This window comes from Periophthalmus magnuspinnatus, chromosome 22, assembly GCF_009829125.3.
Source record: "Periophthalmus magnuspinnatus isolate fPerMag1 chromosome 22, fPerMag1.2.pri, whole genome shotgun sequence".
In the NCBI taxonomy this organism is placed as follows: domain Eukaryota; kingdom Metazoa; phylum Chordata; class Actinopteri; order Gobiiformes; family Gobiidae; genus Periophthalmus; species Periophthalmus magnuspinnatus.
The window spans coordinates 22,021,835-22,036,364 of record NC_047147.1 but is presented as its reverse complement, the minus strand read 5'-3'; the positions used below and the strand labels follow the sequence as shown (position 1 = coordinate 22,036,364).

General features: G+C 39.8%; 2 protein-coding genes across 5 annotated transcripts in view; both read left to right on the top strand.

The window, feature by feature from the left end:
- The first annotated feature begins 60 nt into the window (after positions 1 to 60).
- tmem30b (transmembrane protein 30B) lies at positions 61 to 10,253 on the top strand. 3 transcript variants are annotated; one of them, XM_055231035.1, is made up of 9 exons: positions 107 to 187; positions 263 to 356; positions 1,994 to 2,195; positions 3,395 to 3,502; positions 4,329 to 4,436; positions 6,470 to 6,560; positions 6,649 to 6,786; positions 7,907 to 8,113; positions 8,910 to 10,253. In XM_055231035.1, the coding sequence occupies exons 3-9, from the start codon at positions 2,004 to 2,006 to the stop codon at positions 9,086 to 9,088; spliced, it is 1,023 nt and encodes a 340-aa protein (XP_055087010.1). In that variant the 5' UTR covers positions 107 to 187; positions 263 to 356; positions 1,994 to 2,003; the 3' UTR covers positions 9,089 to 10,253. The 3 variants fall into 3 exon arrangements, with proteins under 3 accessions (XP_055087011.1, XP_033844163.1, XP_055087010.1); XM_055231036.1 differs by lacking the exons at positions 107 to 187; positions 263 to 356 and adding an exon at positions 61 to 100; XM_033988272.2 differs by lacking the exon at positions 263 to 356 and having other exon boundaries at positions 70 to 187.
- A 797-nt stretch (positions 10,254 to 11,050) lies between these two features.
- dync1h1 (dynein, cytoplasmic 1, heavy chain 1) overlaps positions 11,051 to 14,530 on the top strand; it is a 39,877-nt gene continuing 36,397 nt past the window's right edge. For both annotated transcript variants that reach the window (XM_033987906.2, XM_033987905.2), the window contains exons 1-3: positions 11,051 to 11,321; positions 12,847 to 12,934; positions 13,802 to 13,975. In XM_033987906.2, the coding sequence (XP_033843797.1) occupies positions 11,072 to 11,321; positions 12,847 to 12,934; positions 13,802 to 13,975 (512 nt within the window). In that variant the 5' untranslated portion in view covers positions 11,051 to 11,071. The remainder of the gene's footprint in view (positions 11,322 to 12,846; positions 12,935 to 13,801; positions 13,976 to 14,530) is intronic.

Here is a 14,530-nt window from a genome sequence, read left to right as displayed (position 1 = left end):
CATTGGTCCGTTGCTGCATGATGACGTAGGCAGAACACGCTCGCGCACAGAACCGGTTGAGCAGGGCGCGTGGCTGCTGCAGGGCGTGGAGAGTACACAGGTAAACTCAAGGCGCTCCAACCCTCGCACTATCATCAGGGAAGTCTCTAGATTTATCCACTGCTACTACTGTTTTAGCCCTCTGCACGTAAGTAGATTTTACAATGAAAAGGCCTATCCGTTGATTTTTGCTGTTAAATGTGGCCCAATCCCTCTTATGTAGGTTCGGTGAGCTGCTGTTTGTTTGAGGTAACATTGTTGATCGCCAGTCAAATTGGATGAGGTGTCGTGTATAGGTTTGCCATCAACATCAGGAAGTAGGTCTATGGGTTTCGAATATAGGTTTTGAAGTAGTCTAAATTTTGAATGGTTGAATGTTTCTCTCTCATGAGGACTTTATGGATCTGGAATGCTCAAGTTTAATATTTTTTTAGCCCATAGAACTGGTTGCTTACTGTCTTAGACATAGCCTGTTAATCAGATGACTTTCACTCCTGGTTTGGAGAAGCAGTTACATTAAGATCAGATTAAGATCACAGGACATTAAAAACTAGAACATTAAAATTAGAATGTGAATCTTTTACAGAGTAATGTACTGGATCCTAACTTTGTACTGCTTTGAGATAGACTGACAGCCTATTTACGTAAAATGAAATGTAGTCGTGTGTGATGATGCCTATGAGGGTAGATTTGGTTAAAGGCCCACCATATATATACATTCCCTTGGATTGCACTTTGAATTGGAAAAAATATCAAGTTTTATTAGATCTAATGCTATTAGACAAAAACGTGAATAGACTGTGCTTTTCTGTGTGGAGTCTGCATGTTTTTCCTGTGTATAGGTGGGTTTCCTCCAGGCACTCAGGTTTCCCTCATCAACCAAAAACATGCACAATAGGTTGTCCAGACTCCCTAGGGAAGTGTTTCCGACCATGTCCCACTGGGAGGAGGCCCTGAGGAAGACCCAGGACACGCTGGAGGGGCTATGTCTCTTGGCAGGCCTGGGAATGCCTTGGGGTGAGGGAGTCCCTGCTTAGAATGCTGCTCCCATGACCCAGTCCCGGATAAGTCAAAGAAAATGGATGGATAGTCCAGACCAAGACAAGTTCAATTCATTTAAACCAAATTTTGGTCTGAAAATAGAATCTGCTAGAATACATTATTGGAAGACCAAATGAACCTCATTGGACAAGACTAGCTCAAGATCTGGAGATATGTGTCCAGACGTCAGATCACTGCTCCTGACAGGTCGCCCCAGTGGCACTGAAGTGAATGAATTTCTCTTACGAGGAATTAATAAAGTAGGGCTAAACCCTTTGAGAAAAAAAAAAAAAATGAAATTTTTCTGACAAGCATTGTGATTATGATTATATTTAATAATAGCATTCTGTTCAAAGTTCACAGTTTAAACATGTCCAAAAGAAGTGACAAAAAGACTGAAAAATGAACTGACAAACTAATATAAGGATCACATTTCAGAACATGTTTGTACAAATATAAGATACACGGTTATGAGTTTTTATGCAGAATACGACACAAGATTTTGTTTACATCAAAAACTGCAGCCTTTATAATTTGCTAATTGTGTCCATTCAACTTGCAAGTTCAATGTAGGATGCGATCTTACAGTTTGAAAAAATTACAACTGAACCTGTGTAGCCAGTGGCTTAACCTGCAGATAGAGACACATATACGCTTTTTAAATTTAGGCCATGCCTTATGTGAAAGCTCAGAACCTCCAATATGGTGTGTTAAAAATAACTGATTAAAGATTGCTCAAACATACACAAATCACTCCAAGTACAGCTTTGAGAGGATAGATGAGAAGAGGAAACAAGTCTACCATGCTTAAAGGCTCTAAAAAGTAAAATTTGCATTATAGGTCTGCTTTCAGAGTAAAAGAAAACTTATAATAGACTTAATAAAACAAACAAACTCCCCTGTATCTCCACAGAGCAGGGACCATGAATAAGAAGGAGAAACCGGAGGCAGAGAACCGCCCAGACAACACTGCGTTCACGCAGCAGAGACTTCCAGCATGGCAACCCATGCTATCAGCGGGGATTGTCATCCCCCTCTTCCTCATCATTGGCCTGATCTTCATTGGCATTGGGGTGGCTTTGTTTGTCACATCCAGGGACCTGCAGGTTCTGGAGGTATGAGAGCTATTAGGATACATTACAGTGTAAAGGTTATTGTGAAAGAAACAGTTTAGATGGAAATGTGATATACTGAATTTGCTTATCCATGCTGTACATTACTACAGATATTATGTGATCAGCATTATAACTTAGGATTTATGACTGAAAACAGTGATTTTTAGGTTGGCCTGTATTATGTTCCTGAATGGAGTAGGCTCTGTGTACTCTGTGTAACTTTAAATCAAGTGGTAGTGAAAATAGTGACAAGAATGTATATTTTCAAGTTTAAGCAAAAACATTGGTGAAAAAATGTAAAAGGCTACTGACGAGAATACATTCTGATAGATTCCAACAGTATGAAATTAGACAAAATCCAAACTAAATCATCACTGATGTTGTAAGAACAGCAAATATTCAAATCCTGGACTATTGTCAAAACAGACCTTTTGTCACTAGATTAAGCAGTGTGTTGTCAAAGCATGGATAGCTTTGGAGAAGGCAAAATGTGTTCTTGACAAAATATGGAATTATATATAATGTGGAATAACATAAATATAAAGCATAAAGCTACAATATGTAACTTTCTGGAGGTGGCACGTCACCCGCATGATTCCATGGAAATAGAAAGTTAAAACCGTAGTTTGCAACATTCTTAATGGTGTGGAATACGATAGCTAAGGGCACAAACAAACAATATGGAAACAAGCAGGAGGAGGAGTTAGGTTTGTGCAGATGCAAGCACACTCACAGTGAGGACACATTTGGTGCAATAAACAGAATAAAAAAAATACTATGCCTTTATTTGAGTGTGTTTTTTGACTAAAAGGTAAAATGCTGTGACTTTAAAATATCCATTGAACACACTATATTCTAATAAAGAAAATGCGTATTTTGGGCAAATATATATTTACTTAGATATGTTAGTGTCATAGAAAATCTTGAATTTGGGTATTCAAATTGAACTAAAAGCAATAGATTGTATATGTTGAAACCTGCACAAACTGACTTTTAACAACACCATCTCCCTGACCTGTATATCAGCAGGGCTATAACTGAGAACAGGTGTCACGCTCTGGTGTCAGACCTGCCCCTGTAAAGGATACTACCATTGTGCTCCTATTGTCCTGGCTCTGAGCTGTCAGACGTGAGGTGTGAGGTGTGCGCCTACAGTACAGCACAGTTTTAATATTTCATGTGTGCCGTTTCCACGTCAGATGGACTACACCGGGATGGAGCAAAACTCGCCCTGCTTCTCCTGCTCAGATCCAGACCAAAAAAACTGCAAGTGCACCCTGGACTTCAACCTGGACAAGCTCTTCGAGGTTGGTGTTAAAAGCAGGTTCTTTTCAAAATACGCATTGCAGTTTGTCTGGTATTTTGTGATATTTGTAATACACACGAGTCAAGCAGATGAATGCCTTTAACATGGCTATGACAGCAACCAAACACCTTTTGATGAAGTGTGGTAGTCAGTGTTCATCCTGCTAATGAAACTACTGCACAGTGCATTAGGTTTGTTGAGTTGCTGTGTACAGTTTTGTATCATGTTTTTGTAGTTGTATGGAGAATTGTCATGTGGGAGCATGGATGATGTAGGCTTATGGGCTGAGAACTGCACAGAATCTTACAGCTAATCGTAAGAAGGGTTTAAATAGAGCTCAGGAGAGAACGCTAAAATACTCAAACATGCATGAATGATATCAAAAACTTCTTCAAGCATGTTTTTGATGAGGGAACAACATTATAACATGGTAGAAAACTCTGAAATATTTTTCCATAATAACCCCTCTTTATTCTGCCTTTTTTACAAATAAATACGAAAAAATACCATATCTACTGAAGAATCAGCCACTGATTAAGAAAATAAAATTAGAGAACGAATTAAGTACAGAGCAGTGGCCTTTTAAACCGTGAGGGTAAACAACTATAACATGGATAAAAGCTGAAAAGTTGATTTTGCAGATTAGGTCTGCTTTAAATTTTTGTAACCTGTCCATCACAAACTGACATTTGAGCACTCCTGCCTCCCATACAGGACAACACATGATTATACGTGCATCAAGCCAAATCCTCTGAGTGAGCTAATGATGAGGGAAAAGTAATTTATTACTAGTCATTTTCATGTAGTATCTGTTTTTGTCTCCACAGGGCCCAGTCTTCTTTTATTATGCCCTGACCAACTACTTCCAGAATCAGAGGAGCTATGGCGTGTCCAAAGACGACTATCAGCTGTCTGGAGACTTGGATAATTTTAAGGTAGTGATGTTGTACATTCAAGTAGGACCGAAGAGTAAAGATTCACTATTGAAACTTTGCTGCAACATCATGGTGGGGATGTTCTACATGTATGCCTGTGGTGAAATGTCAACTGTTACAATGCACACATTAGCAAACATTGTCAAAAAAGTTTAAGATAGTTCTTTAAACTCAAGAAACATACAAAATGGATTTAAACAACGCATTGGTTGGTCAGGTCGTGGTAAATTAAAGCTTAGATTAAAGTCTTATTTGAGTAACAGCGTTTCAGACAGAACAGTGCCTCCAGTATGCATCACACCTCCAGGGAATGTTGATGGCATCAGCTGCAAAGTATCAATATATGTTTTCCGGTTTTCCTGGAATGTTCCACAGTATGGTGTAAAGCTGTCCTCTATCTGTGGAACATTCCTGACAATTCAACATCTCCATGGAGAAGGTTCCAGACCAGTGCATAATTTGTAAAAAGTGGCTTTGGGACTGGTGTCCATACAAGGTCAAAACTTGACCAGAATGCACATAGGGGTGAGCATTCATCTTATTCCAGAAGTTATCGTGGGCGCTGCCATTACTATTCATATTGTAGTATTCTGCATGTGGCTGCCAGTCTTGGCAGTAAATAAGTTCTATATGACTACAAAGCTGTTTTAAAGCCTCCCAGAGAATCGGTGCATTGTTGACTTGTTGTTGCATATAAACATTGTTACATTTGACACAAATCAACCTACTTTATAACAGATTTTAGCGGCAAAATATTTCCCAAATTCTCCATTGAAATGAATGGAATTCCCACTTAACTGGAAGTGCCACCACAAAGAAAGAAAGCGCAGTTTAGTCAGAAGAAGGTCAAAAAGCTCTCAGAAATGCCAAAATACAACAGTCGGCTGTTTTGCTCAATTCTAAACCACATAAAAGGCCATTTTATTTGTCGGAGTGCGTTTTTATACATGTGTTGCACCTGGATGTTCATTCATTCTGACTCAAGTCTCAGCGGCACCTGCCACTTTAACCACTCTGTCCAGATGCCCTCGCAGGCATTCGCTCCCCGCTTCCCTTGCCTGCGTCCTTATTAGCTCAGTTTAACTCTGCTACAGTTTGGAATAGATCTAGTTTAGAAGTTGAGCAATGTAGCATTGTAAACAGCCTTGTGTGAATGAGCAGTCTGACGGATGCCCTCCCACGTGGTCACTCCCCGACCCTGCGTCAGCGCAGCCCTCCCTTCTTTTGCTCCTGGTATCAACTCAATCTGACACTGATCTACAGTAATTGGAACAAAATGCTGTACAAAAGCTACTCATTCAAAGCTGTTCATACCATAGCCTAAAGCATGTGACTTTCCTCACATACTCGTCTGCCTTCTCTGTCATCAAAGGACATTTAATATTGTGAACAAATGAGTCCCATTTTGCCGCTTTGGGACAGTGGCGTGGCTTCAGGCTGTGGGACGGCTCAGGGCTGTGAGAATGGAGGAGATGAGATGTAGCCTGACTCACAAAAATGTGAGTTTATTTTGTCTAAAACACTAACGTCTGTGTTTATATTATACAAGACCATAAACTTAAAAGTTTAACTCCAGTCTAGTTACCAGATCAACAGTTGGCAGAACGCTCTCTGACAGTTGCCAGGTCCTCTCCACCTAAAACCTCACATAGTGCCCCATAGTATTTTAGTGTTGTATTTGAGATTAGATTTGCAATTGTTGTACCTGATTTTTACCATCTTAAAAACATGACAAAACATTTTAAACAGTTTGCAGTGGTTCAAAGTTATTCCTCATAGAATATACAATACAATATAGCTGTACTTGACACATTTTGCTTAAATACATGGAAAAAACTGACAGCGTTTGATACACAATACACAGAGGATGTTGTATTTCCTAAATAAATGCAGACCATTCAAATTCCAAGTGAGATTCAACTTGTAGCCCTAATGTAAAAAACAATATCACATAGGCTTCATCAAAACATTTGGAAAATAATCTTGCCCCCTGACATTTGTATCCAATTATATTTTTGTTCTTCTGTCAACAGGATCCAGATTCAACTTGTTCTCCATACCGATATGACTCTAACAACAATCCCATTGTACCCTGCGGCTCATTAGCAAACAGCATGTTCAATGGTGAGAGCACTTGAAGAACACATGAAGACCACGTGAAGGTTGTGTGCATGTTTGGACTCTACACGTTACATATGTACTCTGTCCTCAGATACATTTAAACTTTATCAGCTGGTGGCCGGGACTAAAAAGGAGGTGCCTTTGGATGGAAAAGGGATCGCCTGGTGGACCGACTACAACATCAAGTACAGGAACCCATCTGTGACTCCACTCAAGAACGCCTTCAACGGTAACACAGGACAGACTATGCTTCTGCAGGACACTGTTTACCCAGAACAAGATTAATCCTAGTGATATTTCTGAGTTCACTCTCTCTCAAGAATATATCTAGAACTGCTCCCACTGTTGCATTTGAGACCATAAGCGGTTTTCACAGTTGCTAAAAATAGATTGTGACATCACATCGCAAAACATTATGGGATTGCCCTTTAGACAAACAAACCCTACAGCAAAGCCATGTGTCGGTTTGTCTAAAGGTTGTGACATCATCTGTAAAGTAATCCATTGGATCAATCACAGAGCAGCACTGTGGCTCTGAATGTTCTGTTTTTCCGGATTGCTTTTAACTGGAGTAATCTCACAATAAGTAGAACTCTGTGAATATAGACATACATATGAAACACACATCAATGTGGCTTCTGGGTTAGAGGCTTTACAGTATATATTATTCATTCACTCCACACTCAGTAGTGGTAAGCTATACTGTAGCCAGAGCTGCCGTGGTGTAGACTGTGAGGTTGCCAATCTGTGCCATCAGCCCCTCCGATCTCCATCAACATACACACCACACTGATACAAGGCAAGGTGGGCGAAGTGCCTTGCCCAATAAGTTTCCTCTACAGTCACTACTGCCCCACTGTGGCATCTGATATTCCCATCTAACCAAGTACTAACCAGGCCCAGCCCTGCTTAACTTCAGAGAATCAGATATGTTAAGGCTTTCTCAAGGTTGTATGATGTACTGTTGTAATCTATAGCTTTTGACTGATACTTAGTTTGTTTCTTACCAAACATGAATCATAATATATCTAAAGTACAATAAGGGTGCGTTTACACTTGCACACTGACCACATCTAAACTAGGACTAAACCTGAACTAAACCTAAAAGTTAGACCAGGACTAAGCCAATACTAGAACAAAACCAAACTAAGTCTATATTAGGACTAAACCAGGACCATATTATTCAAGTGTGAACGCACCTTTTAAATTACAGTTAAAAAGCACTTTTAGATTAGATCTGCACACACCTAAAATGTACAAACAAATATAAACTACAGGGTTAGCAGTTTTTATGTAGAATAAGGATATTTTGTTGTATGTGGAGGAAATAATGGTACTTTTCCTTGCAGGTACTGTGAAGCCCCTGTTCTGGCCCAGGCCTGCATACGAGCTGGACCCCACCGACCCGGCCAACAACGGCTTCATCAATCAAGACTTCCTGGTGTGGATGAGACGCGCCGCCCTGCCCAACTTCAGGAAGCTCTACCGGCGAATTACTGAGGGGGACTACAGCACGGGGCTGCCCGAGGGGAACTACTCTCTGGAGATCAGCTACAGTATCCTTTTAGTTTATTTATGTTTATAAAGAGGGAGCAGAGGAGAGGGTCAGACGGAGCAGAGGATGCAGAGGAGAGGGTCAGGATTATTCTATGGATTCTACATTCTTTAATTGGCTGCATAGTTTTGAAGGCAATCCACCCACATATTGGTTGAAGCAGTTTTTCCTCTGAAGAAGCAGGCAAATCCTCTGCTGTATAAGGAAATAAGCCCATCAAATCCTCTGTCACGTGATGTTTTCATAGTGAAATGAGATGGAAAAAACAACCTTATTTCAGTGGTACATTTACATGGCCAGTAAATATCTGATCACTACAACAATGAGAGAGTCCAGTAATTAGGTCAGATTGTTAGGGTGTGTTTACATGCACACATCTTTTTAAACCAACCACTCAGCTGCAGAGGCTGCACTAGCATTGATTCATGATTGGCTGCAAGTGCTGGGGTTTATATAGTGACCATTTAGATCAGAGAGGCATTTTAGGTTTAAACCAACTGGATTCCAGCATTGAATTTGGCAACACAAATGAAAGACTTTCTTATTGGATAATCTTCTTGAGAACCAAAACTCCAAATTAGACACCTTGACCAAAAATCTTACATATGGTTGCTTTTAATCAGTGTATTTTGAGAGTAACTTTTATGTGCAAGTCGATGCGTTTAGAATAACTCTTTCAATCTTGAACATTTAAAGGAATCAGATTACTTGCATCAGACATAATTATTTACATGACATTTTAATAATCTGATTTTTCATGTACTGATGTGTGCTTGAGTCCATAACCCTGCACCCAGACTACCCAGTTCTGAACTTTGACGGGAGGAAGAAGGTGGTCTTCACTAACGTCTCATGGATGGGGGGCAAAAATGAGTTCCTGGGTATCGCTTACCTGGTGATCGGCTCTCTGTGTATTGTCATGTCCGTGGTCATGCTTATCGTCTATGCTAAGTTCAAGTTTCCCGAAGAAGATTAGAAGTTTAAACTGCCAATGCACTCCCGGAATAAAGCCATAGCGCATATAATTTTTATAATTATAATTTTTTTTTTTTTTTTTTTTTTTTTAAGGATTCACATATCAGCCTAAAAATAATTTGTCAATATAAGTAAGGAATGAGTGACTTGAATTCAGAATGTAAATGCATATAACAGGATTTTATATTCTCTAATGTTGGCTTAACAGGTATTATGGTGGGATAATACCTGTTGTTAATAGAAATTATTGTTTTACACAAATCAAGAAGCAATTTGAAAAATATGTTGAAAATTACAGGAAGTAGAAAGTTCTAAAATCTATTCATGCCATGTCTAGGGAAAATTCTATCCAAAACATACTCACACTTTACACAAAAGAAACACATTGTTTTTAATACTTTAAACATTATTTCAACAATTTATATATTATTTATTATTTTTATTTGTCATATAATAATTTCTGTGTAGCAGAGTTTTGTCCAGGTGTACAATATGGTTGCTAGGTAACAGAAGATTTATTATTCCTCAGTGTGTTGATTGATTTCTAATGAGAACGTAGCATCAATCACCACCTAGAAACTACCAAACTGGGGAAAAAAGTGAAAGTTAGTGCTAAATCTTAAATATAAAAGCTTAACTGTGTTTTAGTAAAAGGAGTACCCTAACCTGTCATTGATACTTTAAGTCATGACTTGAGAAATTTTGAACTATTTTAGAGATTGTTTTTTGCAGATTTATTAGGTATTTGTCTTCATTCATGCTTCAAGCTAAAATAGTCAGTAATGTTTTACCATTTAGGATAAATCAATATTTTGAAACCAGCTAGAAACACATTGAATAATGTCAAATGTCAAGATAAATAATTGAATTTATTATTATTTTTTTTGTAATTACTGAATGCTTGATACAGAAATCTCAGATGCTTCAGGTTTAAGCCATTTTGTTTGTGAAAATGTGAAATATATAAAATGAATAGGCTACCAGGTGAATATTTGTGCAGGCTCTTTCTCAGGATCCACCGTGCCCTTTTGTGCCACAGGATGCAGCCATGACAGGATCTGTGTGTAAATGATGTACATGTGTATAGCTCAGGGATATTGAATTGGTGTTAAATGATTGTGTCATTTTATTCTCTATTTATTCAATAAAAGAGTGTGGAAAGTACAGCGTGTCTTTATAGTGTTCTTCTGGGTTTTTGTTTTTTTTTGTGCAGTGGGGGGTTGTGAGGGCCAGTGTACTGGGGCCAAAATTATTTCAAGATATTTTTTGAGCATGACAATGGATTAATTTATTCTGTGGCACAGATCCAAAGTCTTGTGTGATTGCATGAGTTTGCAGATGGACATACTTCACAGCTGCCCATGCATAAGACAGCCCCAACACCAGAGGGAGCCAGAATCTAAAACAACAACTGCACACACCAAAGGCTCTCTCACTTTTAACAAGACCATATTACAGTAAATTAAGTTGGTGATGGGCTATAGATGTAAAAGCAGACTTAATTTGTATTTGCTGATAATCACTGTAATTATATGAATGGCCATAAACCTAATACAGACTAAAGGAAACCAGAAAACTCAGATTCTGAAGATGATGGCACAGGTGTACAGCCTCTCCTGAGCAAGAGTACAGCACAGACATATGGAGACTGAGCTCAGATGATACATAAGTTCTGTTACTGCAGAAAAGTGCTGTGTTGGAGACCACTCCCTTCCTCCCTCTGGCCGTCACACATGCAGCAGTGCAGAAAAAAGATTGGCCGAAATGCATTATAGGTATTGTAGTTCTTTGGACAGTTGAACGCATTGTTCTTGTTTCTTCTAAAACTACGCTGCCCATAATCCTGTGCGCGCATAAACGAGCGTGTTCCGTTGCGGCGCTTTGACAGCGGCAGTCTGTCTCTGAGCTCAGAGACGGCACCGCCTCAGCTTTCTTTGTTCTGTCACTACAACCACAAACCCCCGACTCCAGGACCTGTTTCAACATGTCTGACGGCGGAGGGACGGAGGAGAACTCCGGCACTATGGAGGTGTCCACGGCCCAGACCGTGGCGGACATCTCGGTGCTGCAGAAACACATCCGTAAACTGGTCCCGCTGCTGCTGGAAGATGGCGGCGAGGCCCCGTCCTCCCTGGAGAGCGCCCTAGAGGAGAAGAGCTCCGTGGAGCAGATGAGGAAGTTTCTCGCAGACCCGCAGATCCACACCATCCTGGTGGAGAGGAGCTGTCTCAAAGGTTTGTCCCGTTTTGTCCCTGTTTGTCCTCTGCGGAGGCGTGTTGGTTCTGCCCTTACACCGCTATGACCCACATATGTAAAGCCCATGACATGAACAGTTGATGGTTTATTATTAACCCACTGGAGCACGCGCCTGATGAAAACTATGATAATGTTACAAAGGGTTTATCAAGATGATTCTTTATAAAACCTGCTGACGCACTGTGCCACGCCCGCGGGTTTACAGCAGTAAAGTGCACAGAGGATGAGCATGGAGCTGTCTGATGTGCACAGAGGATGAGCATGGAGCTGTCTGATGTGCACAGAGGATGAGCATGGAGCTGTCTGATGTGCACAGAGGATGAGCATGGAGCTGTCTGATGTGCACAGAGGATGAGCATGGAGCTGTCTGATGTGCACAGAGGATGAGCATGGAGCTGTCTGATGTGCTCCTCCTGAGGCGGGCTCAACTGCACCCTATAACCTACTACAGACTTAAAGGGCCAGTATTACGCCATTTTCTCAGCTATATTATAATGTTTTCCTCATCAAAATATACCTGGAGTTGAGTTTTGTTTCTTTCACACATGTTTAACACACAAGCCCTGCATATTTGGGCTGTGTTCTTCTCTCAGATGGAAAACTCTGTGTTTCACCTTGTGGTGTCATATTGTAATTCAAGATTCTACTGAAACTGTATGGAGTTTTAAAACACAGTGGAGCATTCACTGTAGAAGGTTGAATTATGAACATGACTCATTATACACAAACAAAGTACTTAAGTGTTGCAATCTTTATTGCAGTTCATATTTTGAAACAATATTTTACATTTAGAATACTTTTTGTGAATAATTCTGCTTTATGGTTTGGTTTCAGTATTATTGTTTATCGTCTAAATTTACTTCAGCAGTATATCGAACTTATCAGACTATTAATAAAGGATTACTCGAGCATGTGTGAATGAAACAACTCCAGGTGTGTTTTCAAGAAGGTAACAACACTATAATATGGCTTAAATCTCACAAGAGTCAATTTTGTGTACTATAGGAACTTTAAATACTTGCATTTAAATACTCATAGCATGTACTCATGTTCTTTAATCTTGGATAATCTCTTGGCTAACAAAGATCTTTTTTGCACTTCTAAACACCTTTAGCTCACTGAGTCATGTGGGTTGCCTTGTTTCAATAGACCCATTCTCCTCCGTTCCCCTCGGGTCACTTTATCTCCACTGTAGCGGGAGGCCGTCTTGTTTTACCCGCTTTGGCTCCACACATGATGCTCCGGTGGCTCTGTGCTCTGGGTCAGTCTTGGCTCAGGTCTGGAGCTTTGGGCTCTAAAATAGCACAACAGTACACAGTAGATACAGCGACATCTGCTGTTGTGTTATGTGAACCGTGACTTGTGTTGTCTTAATGGGTGTGGTGCAATGTGACTAGACCAGGACAGAATGCAGATCAACGATTACAAAGAGTAATGATGTTATTATAAGGCTGTTAACTTGAGTGCATTAAAAACTGAACCCTTGTTGTTTTTTTTCCACAGAGGATGTTGGAGATGAAGGAGAGGAGGAGAGGGAGAGCATCAACTACAACGTCAGCATTGACATCCACTATGGAATCAAGTCCAACAGGTATTTAATTTGACCTTCTAAATGACAGAAATCCAGATTGGTCCTCATTTCACCAGCTGAGCCGTGCACCTTTGCCAAAATCTTGCACATAATTGAAAACCAATAAAGAAAACATATTATGCCCTTTTTTAGGTATTTAGGATTTGAAATTTTGTTCATTGTAAACTGCAGTATCGATCCAAAAAAGCTTCATAATAGAAACAGTCCACTGACCTGTTCAAAACTGCAGAACTTTATTCATGTTTTTTCACTGTTGAAAAATGTATGTGTAACCATTTTGAATCCTACATGTTTAAAATGATCCTAACTAAGTATAGAAAAGTAGACAGGGATAGGGCGTAGATGAACAGACATTTTTCGAATGCCCAAGCCTTGAATGCAAGAGGATACCGAGTTACTGAAACATGATTACTAAAACTAAAGAATTGTTTATAAATAAATGATCAGAAGACCAAATGAGCCTTGTTGAACTATGATTATCAGTCAATCACAAAACTTTATAAAGGTGTGTGACTCTGGAATCATATCCTGCTTTCGCGATAGACAAGCAGATTGACCAATTAGAGAAAGTTATACAAAATTATACATTTTGTTCTGATAAAGGTTTGCTGTTCTTTATGGTCCGATTCCAGTTCCTTCTGCATTCAAATGGAATGTAGAAGACTCGTTGGTCACGCGACAAACGTACACAAATCAATCAATTGAAAAAGAACTTTGACTTGGCTCATGATGAGGTAACACATTTATAACATGGTTAAAACCTCCTCAGAGTCTACTTTATGTATTATGTCCACCTTAAGAATTCGTACAGTAGGTTTGGCACTACCTTGCTGCAGGTGGTTATAATCTCTCTTGTGTCTCCTTTAGCCTGGCCCTGATCAAACGCACAGCGGTGGTGGATGCAGACAAACCCATCTCCACCCAGGTCAGAGTACTGACCCTGAGTGAAGACTCTCCCTATGAGACCCTGCACTCCTTCATCAGCAATGCAGTCGCTCCCTTCTTCAAGTCCTACATCCGCGAGTCTGGGAAGGCCGACAGGTAAAGGGTTTCCAGATGGTATCTAAGAACGTTCAGTCATGTAATGGAGTACAACACCAATCAGGTTATACATTATTTTTGCTTCAACCTTGAAGCTTGGGAAATGCTTTGGAATTCATTGGGAAAAATGCATGTTGTTTATTTTTGGTTTGCATTTATTGCACTGAAAAAATGTGTCCTTACTGGGAGCAGGCTTGCATCTCCACAAACCTGACTTTTATTTGAGAGAGGGCCTCCTCCTACTTGTTTCTATAGAAATGTTGTTCCTTTGGCTGTAATATTCCACACTATGGCATGAAATGTATCTGTCGCCATGGAGAAGTATGGTTTTAATAATTAATTTCTATTTCCATGGAATCATGCAGGTGGTGTGTCACCTCCAGAAAGTTACATACTGTAGCTTTAATGAAATAAATTAAAGGTACATTACATAATCTTCTGGTGAAATGTCCACCACCTACTAGTCTCTAAAAAGGTGTTACCTTATTGCCTGAAATGTTCCACAGTATGACATTAAACATCTCTTCAACATTTTTATATTATTTATTGCTAAAA

Excerpts from the sequence above, each read along its gene's own strand:
- tmem30b (XM_055231036.1), top strand. The coding sequence starts at position 2,004 with ATGAATAAGAAGGAGAAACCGGAGGCAGAGAACCGCCCAGACAACACT. Across the intron at positions 3,503-4,328 it reads ACCTGGACAAGCTCTTCGAG|GGCCCAGTCTTCTTTTATTA; the intron begins GTTGGTGTTAAA and ends TTGTCTCCACAG. Across the intron at positions 8,114-8,909 it reads CTCTCTGGAGATCAGCTACA|ACTACCCAGTTCTGAACTTT; the intron begins GTATCCTTTTAG and ends CCCTGCACCCAG.